The 15626-nt window shown below is 54.0% G+C and overlaps 2 protein-coding genes across 7 annotated transcripts in view; one reads left to right on the forward strand and one right to left on the reverse strand.

Moving 5' to 3' along the window:
- Positions 1 to 10865, forward strand: part of RAPGEF1 (Rap guanine nucleotide exchange factor 1) — an 83729-nt gene extending 72864 nt beyond the window's left edge. For all 6 annotated transcript variants that reach the window (XM_061476807.1, XM_061476809.1, XM_061476808.1 and 3 more), the window contains 11 exons: positions 786 to 861; positions 3826 to 3910; positions 5217 to 5309; positions 5667 to 5852; positions 6011 to 6095; positions 6323 to 6417; positions 6892 to 6970; positions 7114 to 7215; positions 7591 to 7688; positions 8745 to 8873; positions 9855 to 10865. In XM_061476807.1, coding sequence (XP_061332791.1) covers positions 786 to 861; positions 3826 to 3910; positions 5217 to 5309; positions 5667 to 5852; positions 6011 to 6095; positions 6323 to 6417; positions 6892 to 6970; positions 7114 to 7215; positions 7591 to 7688; positions 8745 to 8873; positions 9855 to 10005 — 1179 coding nt within the window. In that variant the 3' untranslated portion in view covers positions 10006 to 10865. The remainder of the gene's footprint in view (positions 1 to 785; positions 862 to 3825; positions 3911 to 5216; positions 5310 to 5666; positions 5853 to 6010; positions 6096 to 6322; positions 6418 to 6891; positions 6971 to 7113; positions 7216 to 7590; positions 7689 to 8744; positions 8874 to 9854) is intronic.
- A 3187-nt stretch (positions 10866 to 14052) lies between these two features.
- Positions 14053 to 14918, reverse strand: PRRT1B (proline rich transmembrane protein 1B). The gene is made up of 3 exons (XM_061476627.1): positions 14592 to 14918; positions 14327 to 14470; positions 14053 to 14236 (listed from the first exon to the last, which is right to left on the reverse strand). Exons 1-3 carry the CDS (start codon positions 14835 to 14837, stop codon positions 14090 to 14092), a joined length of 537 nt encoding a protein of 178 aa, XP_061332611.1. The 5' UTR covers positions 14838 to 14918; the 3' UTR covers positions 14053 to 14089.
- Positions 14919 to 15626: the final 708 nt, after the last annotated feature.

Below are 15626 nucleotides of genomic sequence, written 5' to 3' on the forward strand. Positions count from 1 at the left end.
CAGTCTCCTCTGCAGAAATATTTCCTTTAAGAAAAAAAAACAAAAATTAGTGATTTCTGAACATTTGGGCTAGCAGATCTGTCAGCTCTTCTTTTTTCTCTCCCTTATGGTCTGTATGTTTGAAACACGATAGAACTGCCACCACGAGCTGCTTCCTGCAGCGTGGGAGCTGCTGGCTGAGTGATAGGTCAGTTTTGCATATTTCAGTTGTGAATTACAGGAGCTAGAAGAAAGATGCTTTTAGGGAGCAGAAAGGCAGGGGTCAAGCCGGTATCAGGGCTGTTTTCTGCTCCTGGTTATTGGATCACTTCAGGTGACCTCCAGCCAAATACTTCCAGATTAGGGAATTAACTCGCTAGGTTTTGATGTTCAGGAGCATGAAAGTTGAATGCATGACCTCTCACCCCACAGCCTCTGGGGTACGTGATCCTGCACTTTGAGACAGTTCACACAGTGTTACTGCTCCGTTAATGGTCTTTTGGGAGCATTTGGGAGTCTGGGACATTTCTGTTCACTCTTCTGTGGACAGAAGGTTCAGCTTTCACTGAGCTTCACAGCCTGGCCTTGAGAGACTTGAGTGAGGATCAGCCCAGATCCTCATATAGGGACACCAAATGCTTTATTCAAATTCTAGGATTAGCCCAGCATTGAAGACCATGCCCCAGCTTGCACTGCAGGCAGTGCCAGGAACACTGTGTGCTCTGCCAGTTGCTGCTGAGGTTGAACCCCAGAGATGGTAAACCAGAGCTTGGGCCATGCCTAAAGTGTTCCTGTTCTCATTGCAGGGAGATGATGGGCCAGATGTTCGTGGTGGATCTGGAGACATTTTGTTGGTGCATGCAACAGAGACCGACAGGAAAGGTACAGTGGGTGCACCAAAGGGCTGAGGAGCACAGCCTGGTGTGGCCTTATGCTGCTTGTCTTCTGCAGCGTGTGCAGTCATGCTATGGCTGGGCCAGGGTGGAGAGGACTGGGTTTGTGAGCTAGGGGAGAGAGGGGTGTGCTTGTCTCTGGTGAAATGGAGGTAAGCTGGATAAGCACCTGTTCCATTTAGCAGCAGGGATGGTATTAATTCCTCACAGCCCTTGCCCGGATCCGCAAAGGCAAGGCGCACCAATGGAGTTGATGACAGCGTTGTGTTGGTGTCTCTGTAGCTGCCAAGGCAGGCCACTGTCTTCTCCAAGAGCAGATGTGACCAGCCTGTTGTGCCATGGATCCTGCTTTCAGAGTGCTCCTTACCCTTTGAACTTCAGGGCAGTGGTGGTGTAGGAGGTGCTGGAATGACTGTTGTATCAAAGTAGGAAAGAAAGGAGGATGTTGGTTTGGGTCTAATTCAGTACCCATGGGCATTGGGCAAGCTGTTCAGGTGCTGGTCTTCTGACACCCCTTATTTTCAACTTAACATGTCCTAGTCCCACTTTCTACCACTTGCATGCTGGTAGCCACCCAGACCAATTCAGAGAGGGAAGGAGATGTGAGGGAAGAAAAGGGAGTTTAGCAACCCTTAACTCTAGATTGGTAAAAAACCCACTTTGTCTCTCCACACCCAGTCACCACCCTCACAAAGCAGCTCCTTTCCAAGACCTGTGGCAAAGGCAGCCTTTGCAATCTTTCCAGAGAGTGATTCTGACCCTGCCAAACACATTTGTGCTGATGGCCTTAACCAGAATTGATCTCCTTATCTCCTGGGATGCAAGGAACCCACTGAACCACTCAGCGCTCGTATTTCAGAGGTTTGATAGCCAAAGGGGAGATATCTTTCATGTGCATTTTTAAATGGCAGGGGTTTTACTGTAGCATAAGGTGCTTGCAATTACTTACCAGCACCATTCAGCTAGCAAGAAAATCTTTCCCCTGACAGCAATTTTTCCCTGTTTACATCAGGCATTGAATCCAAGCAGAAAGGACCAAAGTTAGGAACATACAGAGAGGAGGAGGCAACTGACTGCATGAGGGGTAGATAGGTGTATTTTTAAAAGCAGTCTAAATGAGATGGTGGGAATACCTCTTATAAAAATGCTGAAACTGGAATAGAGAAGCTCTGATTTATTCTTGCTTGTTCTCCAGAACAAGGAGAACAAGGACAGGGAGAGTGACTGGGTGGAGGGAGCTCAGAATAGTCACAGAGCTTGGCCCCACAGGCTCTGCCAAGCCACTGAGCTGAATGGAGCATGAAGGAATTCGTGCTATGCTAACCCAGTGTTTGGGTGACTGAGAGGGTTAATGAATTAAGCTTACAATGAGAGGAATTCAGGGCTTGTAAATCAATCAGCCAAACGGCACAGAGGGGTATAGTTAAGAGGCTTTCCTTTAAAGATGAATTTCTTGGCAGCTTCAAGTGCCAGAGCAGACCAGCTGTATTACCTCACGTTGCCTTTTGGGCAGATGGGAACCCAGAATAAATGTAACTCCACGCCCTGTTGCATGATGCTTCTTGTCTGTTCGAATTTTCTCAAAAAGCTAAATGCAGTAAGGGATAAAGAGAGACTTGTGGTCTTTAGGAATAAAATCCATGGTCACTTAATTGCTCGCAGCCACGCGCGTTTGCTGTGAGTGCAGGATTACAGCTGGATGAGGCTGGGGACTCACCCAGCCTCGGGCTTTAGAGCTTATGTCTGATTGTCTCTAACCAAAAGGCAGCAGAGCTTTCTGATTTAAGAGCAGGAGGAAGCAGCATCTCCATGAGGCTCCTGCCAAGAGAAACACTGCAGGTAGAGAGGCACAACCGGCACACCATGCCCTGCTCTTTCCCACCCTCCATGCGCAGTGGATGGATGTTACAGCATGTGGGTGTGGGGCCATCCCTGTCCTGGCTGAAACAAGCTTTACCTGCACAGCCTAGCCTGGGCAGGCACAGCAGAAGCCTTTTCTCCCTGTCTGCACTAACAGTGCTCTGCCAGTGGTCGCAGTGCCATCCCTCTGCACATGCTACCTGCAGGGCTGCTGGGTTTTATACTGGGCATGATAAGTTTCCACTGTGACCACTGCTGTACACAGTGACCAGGCCTTGCTCAGGACAGAGTGTGCTGCAGTCTTGATCTGAAGTCTTCTTTCCCATTTGCAGTTCCTGCTTTTTCAAATCACATCCTTTGTGCCTATGACAATGGCCAAAACCTTTGTGATTCAGGGGCCTGGAGCACCCACTGCTGCAGATTAAGAAACAGAAGTTAACTGCATGCACTGTGGCAGTGTCTGTGTTGTGGCAGGGTTGTGGTCCTGGTAACATCAGTTTTTGCAGCGTGATTTAGTCTTCTTTTGGCTGAAATTAATGTCATATTAGACTGTCCTGGGGCAGTGTCATGGTTTAAACCCAGCCAGTAATTTCCTGTAACATACCACAAGCAGAGGGTCTGCAGCACTGTATCATCGTGTTGAACACATGCATTCCTGGTCGGGAGGAAAGAGAGACCATGTCCTTCTGCAGGGCCTTGTAAGCAGTAAAGACAGAGAACCAGCCCCCCCCCCCCATCAGATCTTCTCCTTAAAGCATCCCCAAGGTCTAAATGACATTTTTCCTTGAACCATTAATGAACGTGCCTGTCCCACAAGCAGGTAATTTTCACTGACCCCTTTGGTGGTCACATAAGCGAAGCTGCAAGCCCAGAGTGCTGCAAATGGGAGCCGGGCTGGTGAGGTCAGGACAGTTTCAGTGTGACTCTTGTGCCGTAGGGTCCATCTGCTGGTAAGAAACAACAGCACAGCGTTTCTGTGAAGTGTGTCAAAATGTGTCCATGTCTCCTTCCTGTAAGGTTGGATTCAACCCTAAAAGAAGCTTCCTTTTCCTGAAAGCAGGTTTGACTGAGGCTTTCTTGTCCTTCTCTGTAGATCTGGTGCTGTACTGTGAAGCTTTCCTGACTACATACAGGACGTTTATTACCCCTGAAGAGCTCATCAAGAAGCTGCAGTACAGATATCCTTTTAAATGAGTGGCAGTTCACCCACGCCAGGCATCAGAGCTGAGAAGTCGTTGTGGAGGGAGATGGTGGCAAGTTTTTTGGTCAAAAGCCTGCTGAGAATGTAGTCAGTAATATGCTTGCCCTGGAGGTGTCCCAGGTAGGACTTCCTTCAATGGGAGGTGCTGCTGGGCAGGTCCAGACAGGGTCAGGTACTGCCCTGAGAGTAGTCTCCTGAGGGCCCTGGCAGGGGAGAAGAGCAGTTCAGATTCTCTGTAATCACTGGGAATTTGGTCATTTGTTTGGGACATCTTTTTTGTAGGATGGGGATCACGGTGCTTTGTGCCTTCCAGAGGGGCCATGGGGATTGTGTGCTTGGGCAGGTGTAGTTCAATACTAGAGATGACGGAACAATCAAGACCTATTCCCTCTCTTATTACAAGAAATGCAGCACAGAAGATAACGTCCTCTTGGCCTTCTAGTTCTGAACTGAGCTTGTAACTGCTAACAAAGCAAGGGCCCCTACGTGGCAGGGTGAGCATTAGTGTTTCTGGCTGAGCATGGAGAAAGCTTCTTGTTGAGCACCCTGCCTGCAGTTCCCACCTCGGCCCTGTTCCCGTGGCTCCCTTCACTGTCAGCTGAGCAGGTCAGTGTCTGGTTCATGCAGTGTAAGAGCCTCCTGGGCTTTGGTCCTGTCACACGTCAAAGGGAGCCTGACATCACCCTGTCCTGTGTTGCAGCTCATCACTGCCATCTGCAGCAGGGCTACTGCTCCCTGTGCTCCTGCTCAGATCAGCACGGCCAAGGACACAGCAAACCTTACTGCAGAGCAGTTGTCACTGAAAATACTGAGGCATTCCTGCAGGCCCTTGTCAGTACTTGACTTACTGATAACCTTTTTCCATTTGTCCACCTGGCAGAAGCGTTTTCAACCTGTGCTGTCTCCCCTGCCATCATTCTCCTTGCAGCAAATTGGGCAGTAAGGAAGGTAGAGGTGACATCTGAGCTCTGTTGGGACCAGATGTCACAGACCAGTGGAGGAGATCTCAGTAGAGGAGTGCTGCTCATTACATTCCACCTTAGAGAGAACAGTTTCAGGGTACACCTGCTCTTCCAGCATCAGTTCTGTGAGGTGTAGGTACCTCCTCACACGCCTGCTGGTGTGTATCTTCATTATAGCCACATCAGTGTCCCTTATCCTCTGGGAAGTGAGCAGCAGTTTCAGTCAAGATAGAGCAGTGCTATTCTGATGTTCAAGGCAGCTGTTCCCTGCACTGATGCTGGTCTCACCACATGAAGTTGATTCTTTAATTTGCAACCAACATATGAGAAGTTTTGCCACTTCCCAGACACGTTTAAGAAGCGAGTCAGTAAGAACACCTTCTTCGTGCTGGTGCGAGTGGTGGACGAGCTGTGGTGAGTCACCTTCTTTGTTTCAGGGTGGGAGATGTGGGGTCAGTACCAACACAGACATCTGGCAGTTAATGAAAATGGGGTTTTAAACTTCACCTCTAATGGCAGCTGAAATCCCCTACCCTGACCAGTGAGACACTTCCAGTGCTGAACCCTCTTGTTGGAAGAGCAGGTGCTCGGTGTGTCCTAAATGGGTCAGTTTTAAAATAACCAGTAAAAGGGGAATCTCTGGAAAAGGAGGAGCTGGGAAGAGGAGGAATTTCAGTCAGTTCTGCTTGTAGGAAAGAGCGACAAGACTCGGTACCGATACAAACACTGTAGCTCTGATCCCTTTACCTGGGTTTTCCATCTTTCTCTCAGCTTAGTGGAGTTGACAGAAGAAATCCTCAAGCTGCTGATGGACCTGGTCTTCAGGCTGGTGTGCAACGGGGAGCTGAGCCTCGCCAGAGTGCTGCGCAAAAACATCCTGGATAAAGTGGATCAGAAGAAAATGCTGAGCTACACCAATTCCATCAAACCTCTTGCAGCCCGTGGGGTGGCAGCCAGGTGAGGAAAGATGCACATGACCGTAGCTTGGTTCTTTGAGAACCAAGGGACATCCCTTTTCCTGTGGACACAGAAGTTTTCACAGTCCAAACTGCAAGACAGAGAAGAAAACAGGTCACATTTTCTGAGCCCTTATACCTCATCCTTGTTTCCTACAGGCCTGGGACCCTGCATGATTTCCACAGTCATGAAATAGCTGAGCAGCTGACCCTGCTAGATGCTGAACTTTTCTATAAAATCGAGGTACAGAGCTGAGGATGGGGTAAGGGTGGTGGGAGGGATCCAGACATGTATCCTCTGCCATCTCTGGTATTCTCTGCCTGTTCCCCAAGCACACTTGTTGGGCTGTAGGAGACATCTGGACTTGTGTCAGCAAGTGGCAGTGAACACAGACTGCAACTGGGAATCTCGAGGCAGAAATCCCATTTTAATGTGTGGTATTTTCCCACCCTTCTCTTCTTCCTTGGCAGATCCCAGAAGTTCTGCTTTGGGCGAAGGAGCAAAATGAAGAGAAGAGCCCCAACCTCACACAGTTCACAGAGCACTTTAATAACATGTCCTACTGGTAAGGAGCTCAGAACAACTGTGGCACTGAACTGTGCTTAACCCCCAGGGCCCTATAAATACTCAAAATAGTCCTTGGAGAGTTGGGTTCCCTTATTACCACTGGGATAAGATGTATTTTTGGCCAAGGAATAGGTTCAGGGCACTCATCAAAGAGCCAAGAGCACACAAGAAAGGGAATCAGGAGGATTGTGGAGGGCAGTGTAACACAGAGCAATTATTGTCAGTACCACGGAGCCCTTCAAACAAACATTGCCCTCGCAAGTAAATGTGCTCAGTGGAGGGTTATTGTGGTCATCCTTTAAGGTCTTCTCTTTGTTGTGAGGAGAGTGCTCCATTTAAATTGGAGGTGCCGTGAACTTTTTTGTATGGTTGGCCCATGCTTATCAGTTACTAGGTTTTATGAAATGAAACAAGAAGGAATCTGAGATCTGCTTGTGTGGGTTTATCCGTTCTTCTCTGTCTGTTCTCCCAGGGTCCGGTCAATAATTATGCTCCAAGAGAAAGCCCAAGACCGAGAGAGGCTGCTCCTTAAATTTATAAAGATTATGAAGGTATCAGCTTGGTTCTTGCTGTGAATCACACACATTGCTCCTTAAAGGAGCAGGGGAGTGGGACCTTGGGGCTGGTAGAGCTGCTTGGTGCTAGAAGGCTTTTCAGATCTCTAGAGTAACTGGAATATTCTCCCTCTTCACAGCACTTACGAAAGCTGAATAATTTTAATTCCTATCTGGCCATTCTTTCTGCACTGGATTCTGCACCTATCCGAAGGCTGGAGTGGCAGAAGCAAACCTCAGAGGTGAGAGCAGTGAGGGCTGTTATCTCCAGGGGGCAAGAGAACTGTGCTTACAGCACATAACAGCTGGGTGGGTTTAACAGCTCAGCATCAACAAGGGGTGGAGGGACGCTGGGTGACTGCTCTCCAGTGGGTGTAATGCCATGTGCTGGGAGCCTGAAGTGTGACTGGATGGGAACAGCCTCCTTCTCCCTGCAAACTGAAGGCTTGGTGAGGTTGAAAGCAGCAAGACTCGTGTTCATACATACTTGGGACCAGGCTGAGTAAATCAGTTGGAGGTGTTTGCAGGATGGCATGAGCTCCCTGGTGCTCTGGGGAGAGGTTACAAGGAAAATGGGCTTACAGTAGTGGTGTCACTGTGGGCTTTGTGTCCTGCAGGGCCTGGCTGAGTACTGCACGCTGATTGACAGCTCCTCGTCCTTCCGCGCCTACCGAGCAGCTCTGGCTGATGTGGAGCCTCCCTGCATACCTTACCTGTGAGTTGGGACTTTCTTCTTCCCTTTGCTATTACTTCTGCCCGTTAAATGAGTTCCTTCAAGGATGTCTCAGGAGCTTCTGCTCAGCTCAGCACTTGCCTTTTGCCCTGTGTCTACAATAAGATGGCAGTGTGCCACATCAACCCACATGCCCTCTTCTGGAGCAGTTTGTCCTGTAGCATAGGAAGGCAGGCTGGCAGCTATCTTTTTGTGAATTGACTGTGGCAAAGGAAGGATCAAGTGCCTGGCTCTTTAGGTGGTGCTTTTTAAATGTATTTTCTTAGAGATCTTTGTGCAGAAAGATAGATTTTTACCAAGAGTTGGAATGGATCCCACAGCTTCCCACAGCAGATACCAGGTTCTGCAACAGCTCTGGTTCTGCTGACTGCAAGAGCTGGTAAATGAGGAGTCTGCCTTGTCAAACATGCTGCTTCATGCTGTTTCTAGATGAAAGGTTGAAGCCATTGCACTTCTCTGTAAGAGCCCTCTGATCTAGAGAACAGATTTGGTCTGGGTTTGCACCAGTAAAACTTCTCCTGGTCTTGCTTTCTTCCATGGAAAGAGTTCTGTGGGAAGAGGTTGCACAGGTACACAGCATCTCATCTGCCTGGGACCACAGCAGCACCTGCAGGGACTTAGAAGAGTAGGGGAGGTGGGAGGAGGAAGGCAGCACAGACCCCCTTGCTAGGGAAACCCTCTTGCCTAAAACTGGAGGGAAGGTTTAGCCCCTGGCAGGAACTTCCCATTGCGGCCTTCTTCCAGCTGGGTCCTCTCCTCCATGGGGAGTGAAAGAACAACCTCAGCACCCTTAGCGTGACCGTGAGGGCCTTGGAGGCCCCTCAGCTGTGTGTGGTGGGCACCTTGCGCCTGAACACCTTCGGATCTGCTGCTGGGGAACATTTCCCTCTGGTTCAGAGTTGCTGTGCTGATGGTGGCAGCAGCGGGAGGCTGTTAAATTGCATCTGGCTGCCTTTTGCCTGGCGTCCTGCCCCTGTGTGACTAACCTCTCTACTTGTTTGCCTACTCCCTGGCCTGCTGCCCCTTTCTCTCTTTCAGAGGCCTGATTCTGCAGGACCTGACCTTTGTTCATCTGGGAAACCCTGATTACATTGACAGCAAAGTGAACTTTTCCAAGCGCTGGCAGCAGTTTAACATCCTGGACAGCATGAGGTGCTTCCAACAAGTGTAAGTGCAGCAGCAGTGGGGGTCAGAACTGGCTTTGAAGGCACCATGGTGGGGACTGGGGTGGGGGCATGGGAGCCACTGTGCAAGGGGAAGGGAGTCTGAAACCAAAGCATTGTGATGGAGGTGTAAGGGGAAGACAGGGCTCTGGTCACAGCCTCTTTCCCTTTCTGGGTTGAATATGACTCGAGGTTATGAAGACATTTTTCCTGTATTAGTTTTGAGATCCAGTGCAGTTTTCCCACTCCTCTTTCAGACACCATTTTTTCCTCCAGGTTGACGATCCTTATGTTCTCTAGATCATGGTGGGTTTTCCCCAGTGCTGTCTTGCAACAAGGGCAGCAGATCCAACTGCTCATTTCATAGAATCACAGAATAGTTAGGGTTAGAAAGGACCTTAAGGTCATCTAGTTCCAACCCCCATGACATGGGCAGGGATACACTAAATTATATCACCCAAGGCCTCGTCCAACCTGGTCTTGAACACTGCCAGGGATGGAGCATTCACAGCTTCCCTGGGCAACCCATTCCAGTGCCTCACCACCCTAACAGGAAAGAATTTCCTCCTTATATCCAATCTAAACTTCCCCTGTTTAAGTTTTAACCTGCTACCCCTTGTCCTATCACTACAGTCCCTAATGAAGAGTCCCTCTCCAGCATCCCTATAGGCCCACTTCAGATACTGGAAGGCTGCTATGAGGTCTCCATGCAGCCTTCTCTTCTCCAGGCTGAACAGCCCCAGCTTCCTCAGCCTGTCTCCATACAGGAGGAGCTCCAGTCCCCTGCTCATTTCAGTGTGATGGGGTCTGATTTCCCCCCAGTTCAGCAATGGGCACGTTGGTTCTCCCCTTGTTTGGTGTCACTTTCTGTCCTGTGTACTGTGCTCTGAGCGCACGGTGCTGGATGCCCCTGGGGCGGGGCGAGGGTAGCCTGAAGCTGGGAGCAGCCCCAGTTTAACTGCATCCCTCCTCCGTGCTTTTCCAGCCATTACGACATCAAAAGAAACGACGACATCGTGTCCTTCTTCAACGACTTCAGCGACCACTTGGCTGAGGAGGCCCTGTGGGAGCTGTCCCTCAAAATCAAACCTCGGAACATCACGAGGCGGAAAACAGACCGGGAAGAGAAAACCTAGGAGGAGGGGTTGTGCGAGCGAGGAGAATTGCTCCGCAGGCGCCCCGAGGGCAGCTATGAGACTGGAGTTCCGTGTTTGTACCTGTTACTGGATGATGATGCACCCTCCCTCCCCGCTGGGGGGGTGAACGTCGGGCGCTCGCAGCAGGCAAGAGGTGACCGGGGCGCGCCGTGGGCCGCGCAGGGCAGAGATCAGCCGGTGCTCGCTGCACTCACCCTCCTCCTCCTCCTCCTCCTCCTCCTCCTCCCGTCCCTCTGTGCCATGAATCAGCTTTAAACCCGGGGAGAGAGCCTTGTGGAAGGAGGGTCCCATGCAGGTGTGTTACTGGTTTGCTGGCCGGTTGCATCCGGGAATACCCAGGCTTTTGTTTTCATCCACAAAGGAGGGTTGGCGAGAGCTCAGCACCCACAGACTTGTCTCCGGAGCGGTGGCAGCAGCGGTGGAAGCTGAGGGTTTGAGTCTCCCCTGTAACACCACCACCTTGAAACGTGTTCGTCCATAGGAGATGAGGATGGAAGAGGCTCCCGCTGCCTGCCGGAGGAGCTCTGCTTTCGCAGAGCTGCTTGTGTTTACAGGGGTCTATGGTTTACCCCAGGTCCGGCGCCTTCTTCATGGCAGGAAGGCACCGGTCGTAGATAGGGAAGAGGCACTGAAAATGGGCCATCTCCAGCCATCGTATCCCCCTCCTCCTCTCAGATCTCCTTATTTAAGCAACGGTGACCCCTCCGAACCCTGGAAACGCGGACTACCGAGGTACTGCGGGTCACCCGTCCGTGGAGCCCTATCTTCTAGCGATGGTACTAGCTTTTGCACAGTAAATGCTGTAGAATACGAGACTGTAAATATTAGTGTTTAGAATCCTTTGGGGATTTTTCTTTTCGATGCATGTCTGAATACCGACGAGTTTATAGGAAAAAGAAGTGCGAACCAGTATGTATAGAACTCCCCACCAGTGACAATGTTGTTCCGAGTGCTGGAAGAAAGCAGGCTCGGGGCGGGTGCAGGAGCCAGGCATCGGAGCAAGCGGGATGGTTCCGGGGTTGGGAATGGAAGTGGGAAGGAGCCCTGTGCCTGGCTGAGCCCCGTCCCCTGCACCCCACTCCTCTCCTCTCGCTGTTGCCAAATGTGTGTCTGGCCCTTGGTGCTCTGCTTTGTTCTCAGCGCTTTGGCAGGAGCCCCAGCAGGTCCCCATCGCCCCCAGCCCAGCATGGAAGAGCAAAGGGGGGGGGGGTCTCATTTCCCACACACACAGCGTTAACCCCAATCTGTTTGGTGTGCCTTATTCAGCCCCTCTGTCCCCTCTCTGTGCCCCACCCAGGTTGTCCTCCCCAGTCAGGCCATTTCGTGCCCCTCCTCTCTCCTCACCCCATGGTTTGCAGCGTGGATGGTGGATTTAACTGTACCCTGGAGGTTTTAGCAGCCTTGTGAAGCCTTTCTTAGCATCGTGTCTCGTGGCTTTTAGAGTTTGGTCTTAAAATCCTGTGGCTTCAGGGCAGCAGCTCGCGATGGGATCTCTCACAGAGCATCGGATGGGTGCTTCTCAGAGCATCAGATGGGTGCTTCTCAGAGCATCCTTATTTCTCAACAGCAGCTCTGTGTTTGCTGAAGTCTCTTATTTACTTTGAGTGAATCAGAGGTGCAAGCACCTCCTCCTACAGATTGCAACGTCTCAGCTGGACGGCAGCTCTGCCCGAACCAACGGCAGCATTGCCCTGTCCATGGGATTGCACCAGCTCCATTATTTTCCGGCAGCCAAGGCACAGGGAGAGACCCCCATTTGCCTGTGGGGGCATCTTCTAGGTGAGGAGAGCGTGGGGTCCAGCGCCAGCTCCTGCTGTGCATCCCCAGAGCGGGAGGAGCGGGGATGTTCCTGCGCTGAAACGCGACGTCTGAGCCAGAGCACATCAGAACGGTTCATCCCATGGCACCGAGGGCACCGGAGCCGTTTGTGTCCAGCCGAGGCTTTGCAGTCCCCAGAGGCTTCCCCGCCTCTCACGCCGGTGCTTGCCTTTGTCAATCAGGTTTTAAGGCAAACCCCACACGGCCGTGACAAGGCAAATAGAGCCCGTGTCTGGCACGGGCTGCCCCGGCCGGCACCGAGCACCTCCCTGGGCCCCTGTGCTCTGACAGAGCCTGTTTCTAGGCGTGTTGTGTGTAAAGCCACAGCCCCATCGCTCTCATACCACCAATGGGGGGGGGCTCGCTCCCTGCCCTCCACCAGCTCAGCTGCACCATGGGGCTGAGCCCCTTCCCCCCGGCCTTTCCATCCCCTTTCTCCCCTTTGCCGTTGTCCCTAAGGAAGGGTTTCCTCGCCCAGAACCCCCCCCCAGTGCAGGAGCAGCACCTGGGGAGCACAGAGCAGAGCCCTTTGCTTGGCCATGAGCGTGTTTGTGTCTTGGAAGCAGCATCCTCAAGGGCATCGCCTCTCTTTTGGGGGGGAAATGGGGTCTCCATCCCCTCCCCGCACTGGGCAGGGAGCAGGGGGAGTGATGCCCCCATCATCAGCCCCCTGCCCCGCTCCCACCCGCAGCCCATCGGTTCCATTGTGTATTTACCACTAACCCAGTCCTGATGGTGGCATCTTCCTGCGAACATTTCAGACCTGTACCTTTTATATTAAAGACGAATAAACACCGGTAACAAACCCGCCTGACGGTCCTGTTTACAGTGCATGCAGCAGTCTGTGGATTAAAGTGACAATCGAATCCACTTCTGGCGCTGGTGTGGCCTCGTGTTTTCTCATGTCCCCCTCTGCATTTGTCCCTTTTATGTTTTCCCCCCATCCCTACCTCCAAAGGGGCGGCCTTGCCCCAGTGCATGCCTCACCCCTGGGAGGGGAATCTCTGCTCCTGTCACCTTCCTGCAGGCCCTGATGTCCCCTGTGTCCATCTCCCCAGGGGACACATGGGTCAGTGCGTGCCCGGCCCGTGCAGCAGCCGTGTGCTGGCACCAGGGGCTATAAGTAACCCCTGCGGGCTCCGGGCGCACTCCAGCACTATTCCAGCCTTGGACAGGGTTCAGGATCCCTCTGGCAATCATTGTCAGGGAGATGGATGTGCAGATGCTGACCCCACACGTCCCCCCGTCACTGGGGGTGGACCATGGTGCTGTGTCCCACCGGGCAGCAAAGCCGGATGGGACCATGGGGCCTGGCACATCCATCCCTGGTGCAGGACACGCGCGTGTCCTGCTCAGCTCAGCTCAGCTCATCGGAGCGGCCTTTGGAAGCTCATCCTCCCCTTGCCTTCCCTGCAAGAGGCACCCTCAGGCCTGGGGCCGCTGCAGCCCCAGCCCAGCCCCATGTGGGCTCCCCATGCCAGGGTTCTGCTTCAGGAGGAAACCCGGATTTAACCCATTGCAGGGGAATTTACCCCGGATTTGGTGGTGGACAAAAGCCACGGGATGGAGGGGAAGGTCCTTGCAGAGGAAACAGCAGCTTTGGCTGCAGCCGTGGTTTATTTCAATCAGGAAGCAGCAGGAAGGAGGCGATGCAGCCTCTGTGTGTGATTGATCTGTGATTGATTTGTGTGTGATTGATTGATCTGTGTGTGATTGATTTGCGTGTGATTGATTGATTTGTGTGTGATTTACTCGTGCAGAATCACCACAGCAGCTAAATGACGTGATTCAGTCTCTTCTCACACTGTTCAATACCGGGGAGGGTTCTTGCACACGTGCTTTGGCTTCTCTTTGGCCCTTGCCTCTGTCTCCAGCCCCAATCCAACCGGATGCTTCCTCTGCACCAGGTCCTGTTTGGCACCTCTGAGATGCTCCGCGGTGACAGGATCCCTCATCCTGCAGCAGAGCCTCATCCCGCACCCGGTGCCGCTGTTCCGACACGGCTGCTTGCTCAGCGCCGGCTCCCGCAGGACACGGCACCAGCACCGCTCCGGTTCCTCCTGCCCACGCCGTGGTGTGCGGGGCTGAGAGCGGGCAGGCAAAGGCACGCGTGGCTCCGGGGTGGCTGCTCCGCCGCACTAACACCTCCTGGTCACCCCTATCCCATGGCAGCCCCGGTGATGATGCACAGGGGCTGCGGCTGTGCCCCTAGGCCAGGCCGTGTCCCTGGGACCTGGGGTCCCCGTTATAGGTACAGGGCCACCAGGACGTAGATGACCCAGCTGATGGAGGCGAACAACCCGAAGAGGAGGCTGAAGAGGACCAGGGATTGGGCTTTCCTGGATGCCGCGTACGCCTGGACCACGTCCCCGCGCCCGAGCGCAGCCCGGGTCTGGCACAGGGGGAGGAAAGGGAGAGGTGAGAAGAGGCCCCCAGGGCCAGGAGCGGGGTTTGGTGCTCGTGGGGCCCGCACCATCCTTACCTCGTGGGAGTAGATGAGGGCGACGAGCCCGGTCAGGAGGCAGCAGAACACGGTCACCAGCACCGACTCCACCAGGTAGTCCTTGGGCAGCGGCTGCCGGTGGCCGGCGGCTGAGGGCCCCGCGGTGCTCGGTGCCCCCTCATGCTGTGACACAGAGCAGGCTGTTAGAGCCCCTGTGCCTCCCACAAAGCTTCGGACCCCACAAGCCCTGGGGGGGGGGAGGCAAGGAGTGACCCCGCTCGGAGCGGGGCAGGGGGGTACGTACGGAGGTGCGGGGCGGGAGGCCCTGGGGTGGGAACGGCCCCGGCGGGTGCAGAACCGGGAAGGGCGGGTACAGGAGATGCGCGCTCTTGGGGTCCGGGGGCGAGTAGGGCGGGGGGTCCTCCTCGAAGGCCGCGTTGGTCGCTGCCGCCACCACCACGGGCCCGGCCCCGGGGGGCTCCCAGCAGGAACCGGCGCTGCCGCCGCCCCGCTCCGCTCGCCGGGACCCGACGGGCGCCTCGCTCTCCATGGCACGGAAACGCCTGCGGGGACGGGGACGGGGTTGAGACGGGCTCAGCCCCGGCCCTGCGCATCCGGATGTGTCCCCCTCCCGGGTCAGGGTCGGGCTGCGGGAGCGGATGAGCGGAGCCTCCCCTCCACTTCGGGGTCTCCCCCCCCTCCCCGGTCCTGGCCCCGCGCCTCGGGTCCCACCTACGTCCACTCGGTCCCGGCCCCGCCGCGGTCCCCGCAGGGCCCCGCAGAGGCGGCCGGGCCGGGCCGGGCCGGTTTAATCATTGACCGCTGCTCGCCGGGGCCGCGCCCGCAATGGCACCGAGGGAGGGGACGGGGGAGCCTCGAGAGCTCGGGACCGCGGAGGGGGTCACACACACGGGGGGGGTGGTTAAATGTTAATGGCTATGGGGGGGTACAGGGAGCCATGGGACCAAACAGGGTGGAAAAGAGCTCTGAGATCGGGTCCAACCGCTCCCTGCGCTGGGCGCAGCTCTGGTGTCCTCAGCACAAGAAGGACACGGAGCTGCTGGAGCAAGGCCAGGGGAGGGCACGAGGATGCTCAGGGGCTGGAGCAGCTCCCGTATGGAGCCAGGCTGAGAAAGTTGGGGCTGTTCAGCCTGGAGAAGAGAAGCTGCGTGGAGACCTCATAGCAGCTTTCCGGTATCTGAAGGGGGCCTACAGGGATGCTGGGGAGGGACTCTTCATTAGGGACTGTAGTGACAGGACAAGGGGTAACGGGTTAAAACTTAAACAGGGGAGGCTCAGGCTGGATACAAGGCAGAAGCTCTTCCCTGGGAGGGTGCTG

Source organism: Pezoporus flaviventris, unplaced genomic scaffold (genome assembly GCF_033815535.1).
Source record: "Pezoporus flaviventris isolate CSIRO_AGI_PZ_B2104156 unplaced genomic scaffold, CSIRO_AGI_Pfla_v1 ptg000097l, whole genome shotgun sequence".
Lineage (NCBI taxonomy): Eukaryota > Metazoa > Chordata > Aves > Psittaciformes > Psittacidae > Pezoporus > Pezoporus flaviventris.

What these genes read in the sequence shown, in the direction of transcription:
- PRRT1B (XM_061476627.1), bottom strand. Translation starts at nt 14,837, where the DNA reads ATGGAGAGCGAGGCGCCCGTCGGGTCCCGGCGAGCGGAGCGGGGCGGC. An exon ending in GCCTCCCGCCCCGCACCTCC is followed by an intron (nt 14,471 to 14,591) that starts GTACGTACCCCC and finishes TCTGTGTCACAG; the next exon opens with CATGAGGGGGCACCGAGCAC. An exon ending in CCCTCATCTACTCCCACGAG is followed by an intron (nt 14,237 to 14,326) that starts GTAAGGATGGTG and finishes CCCCTGTGCCAG; the next exon opens with ACCCGGGCTGCGCTCGGGCG.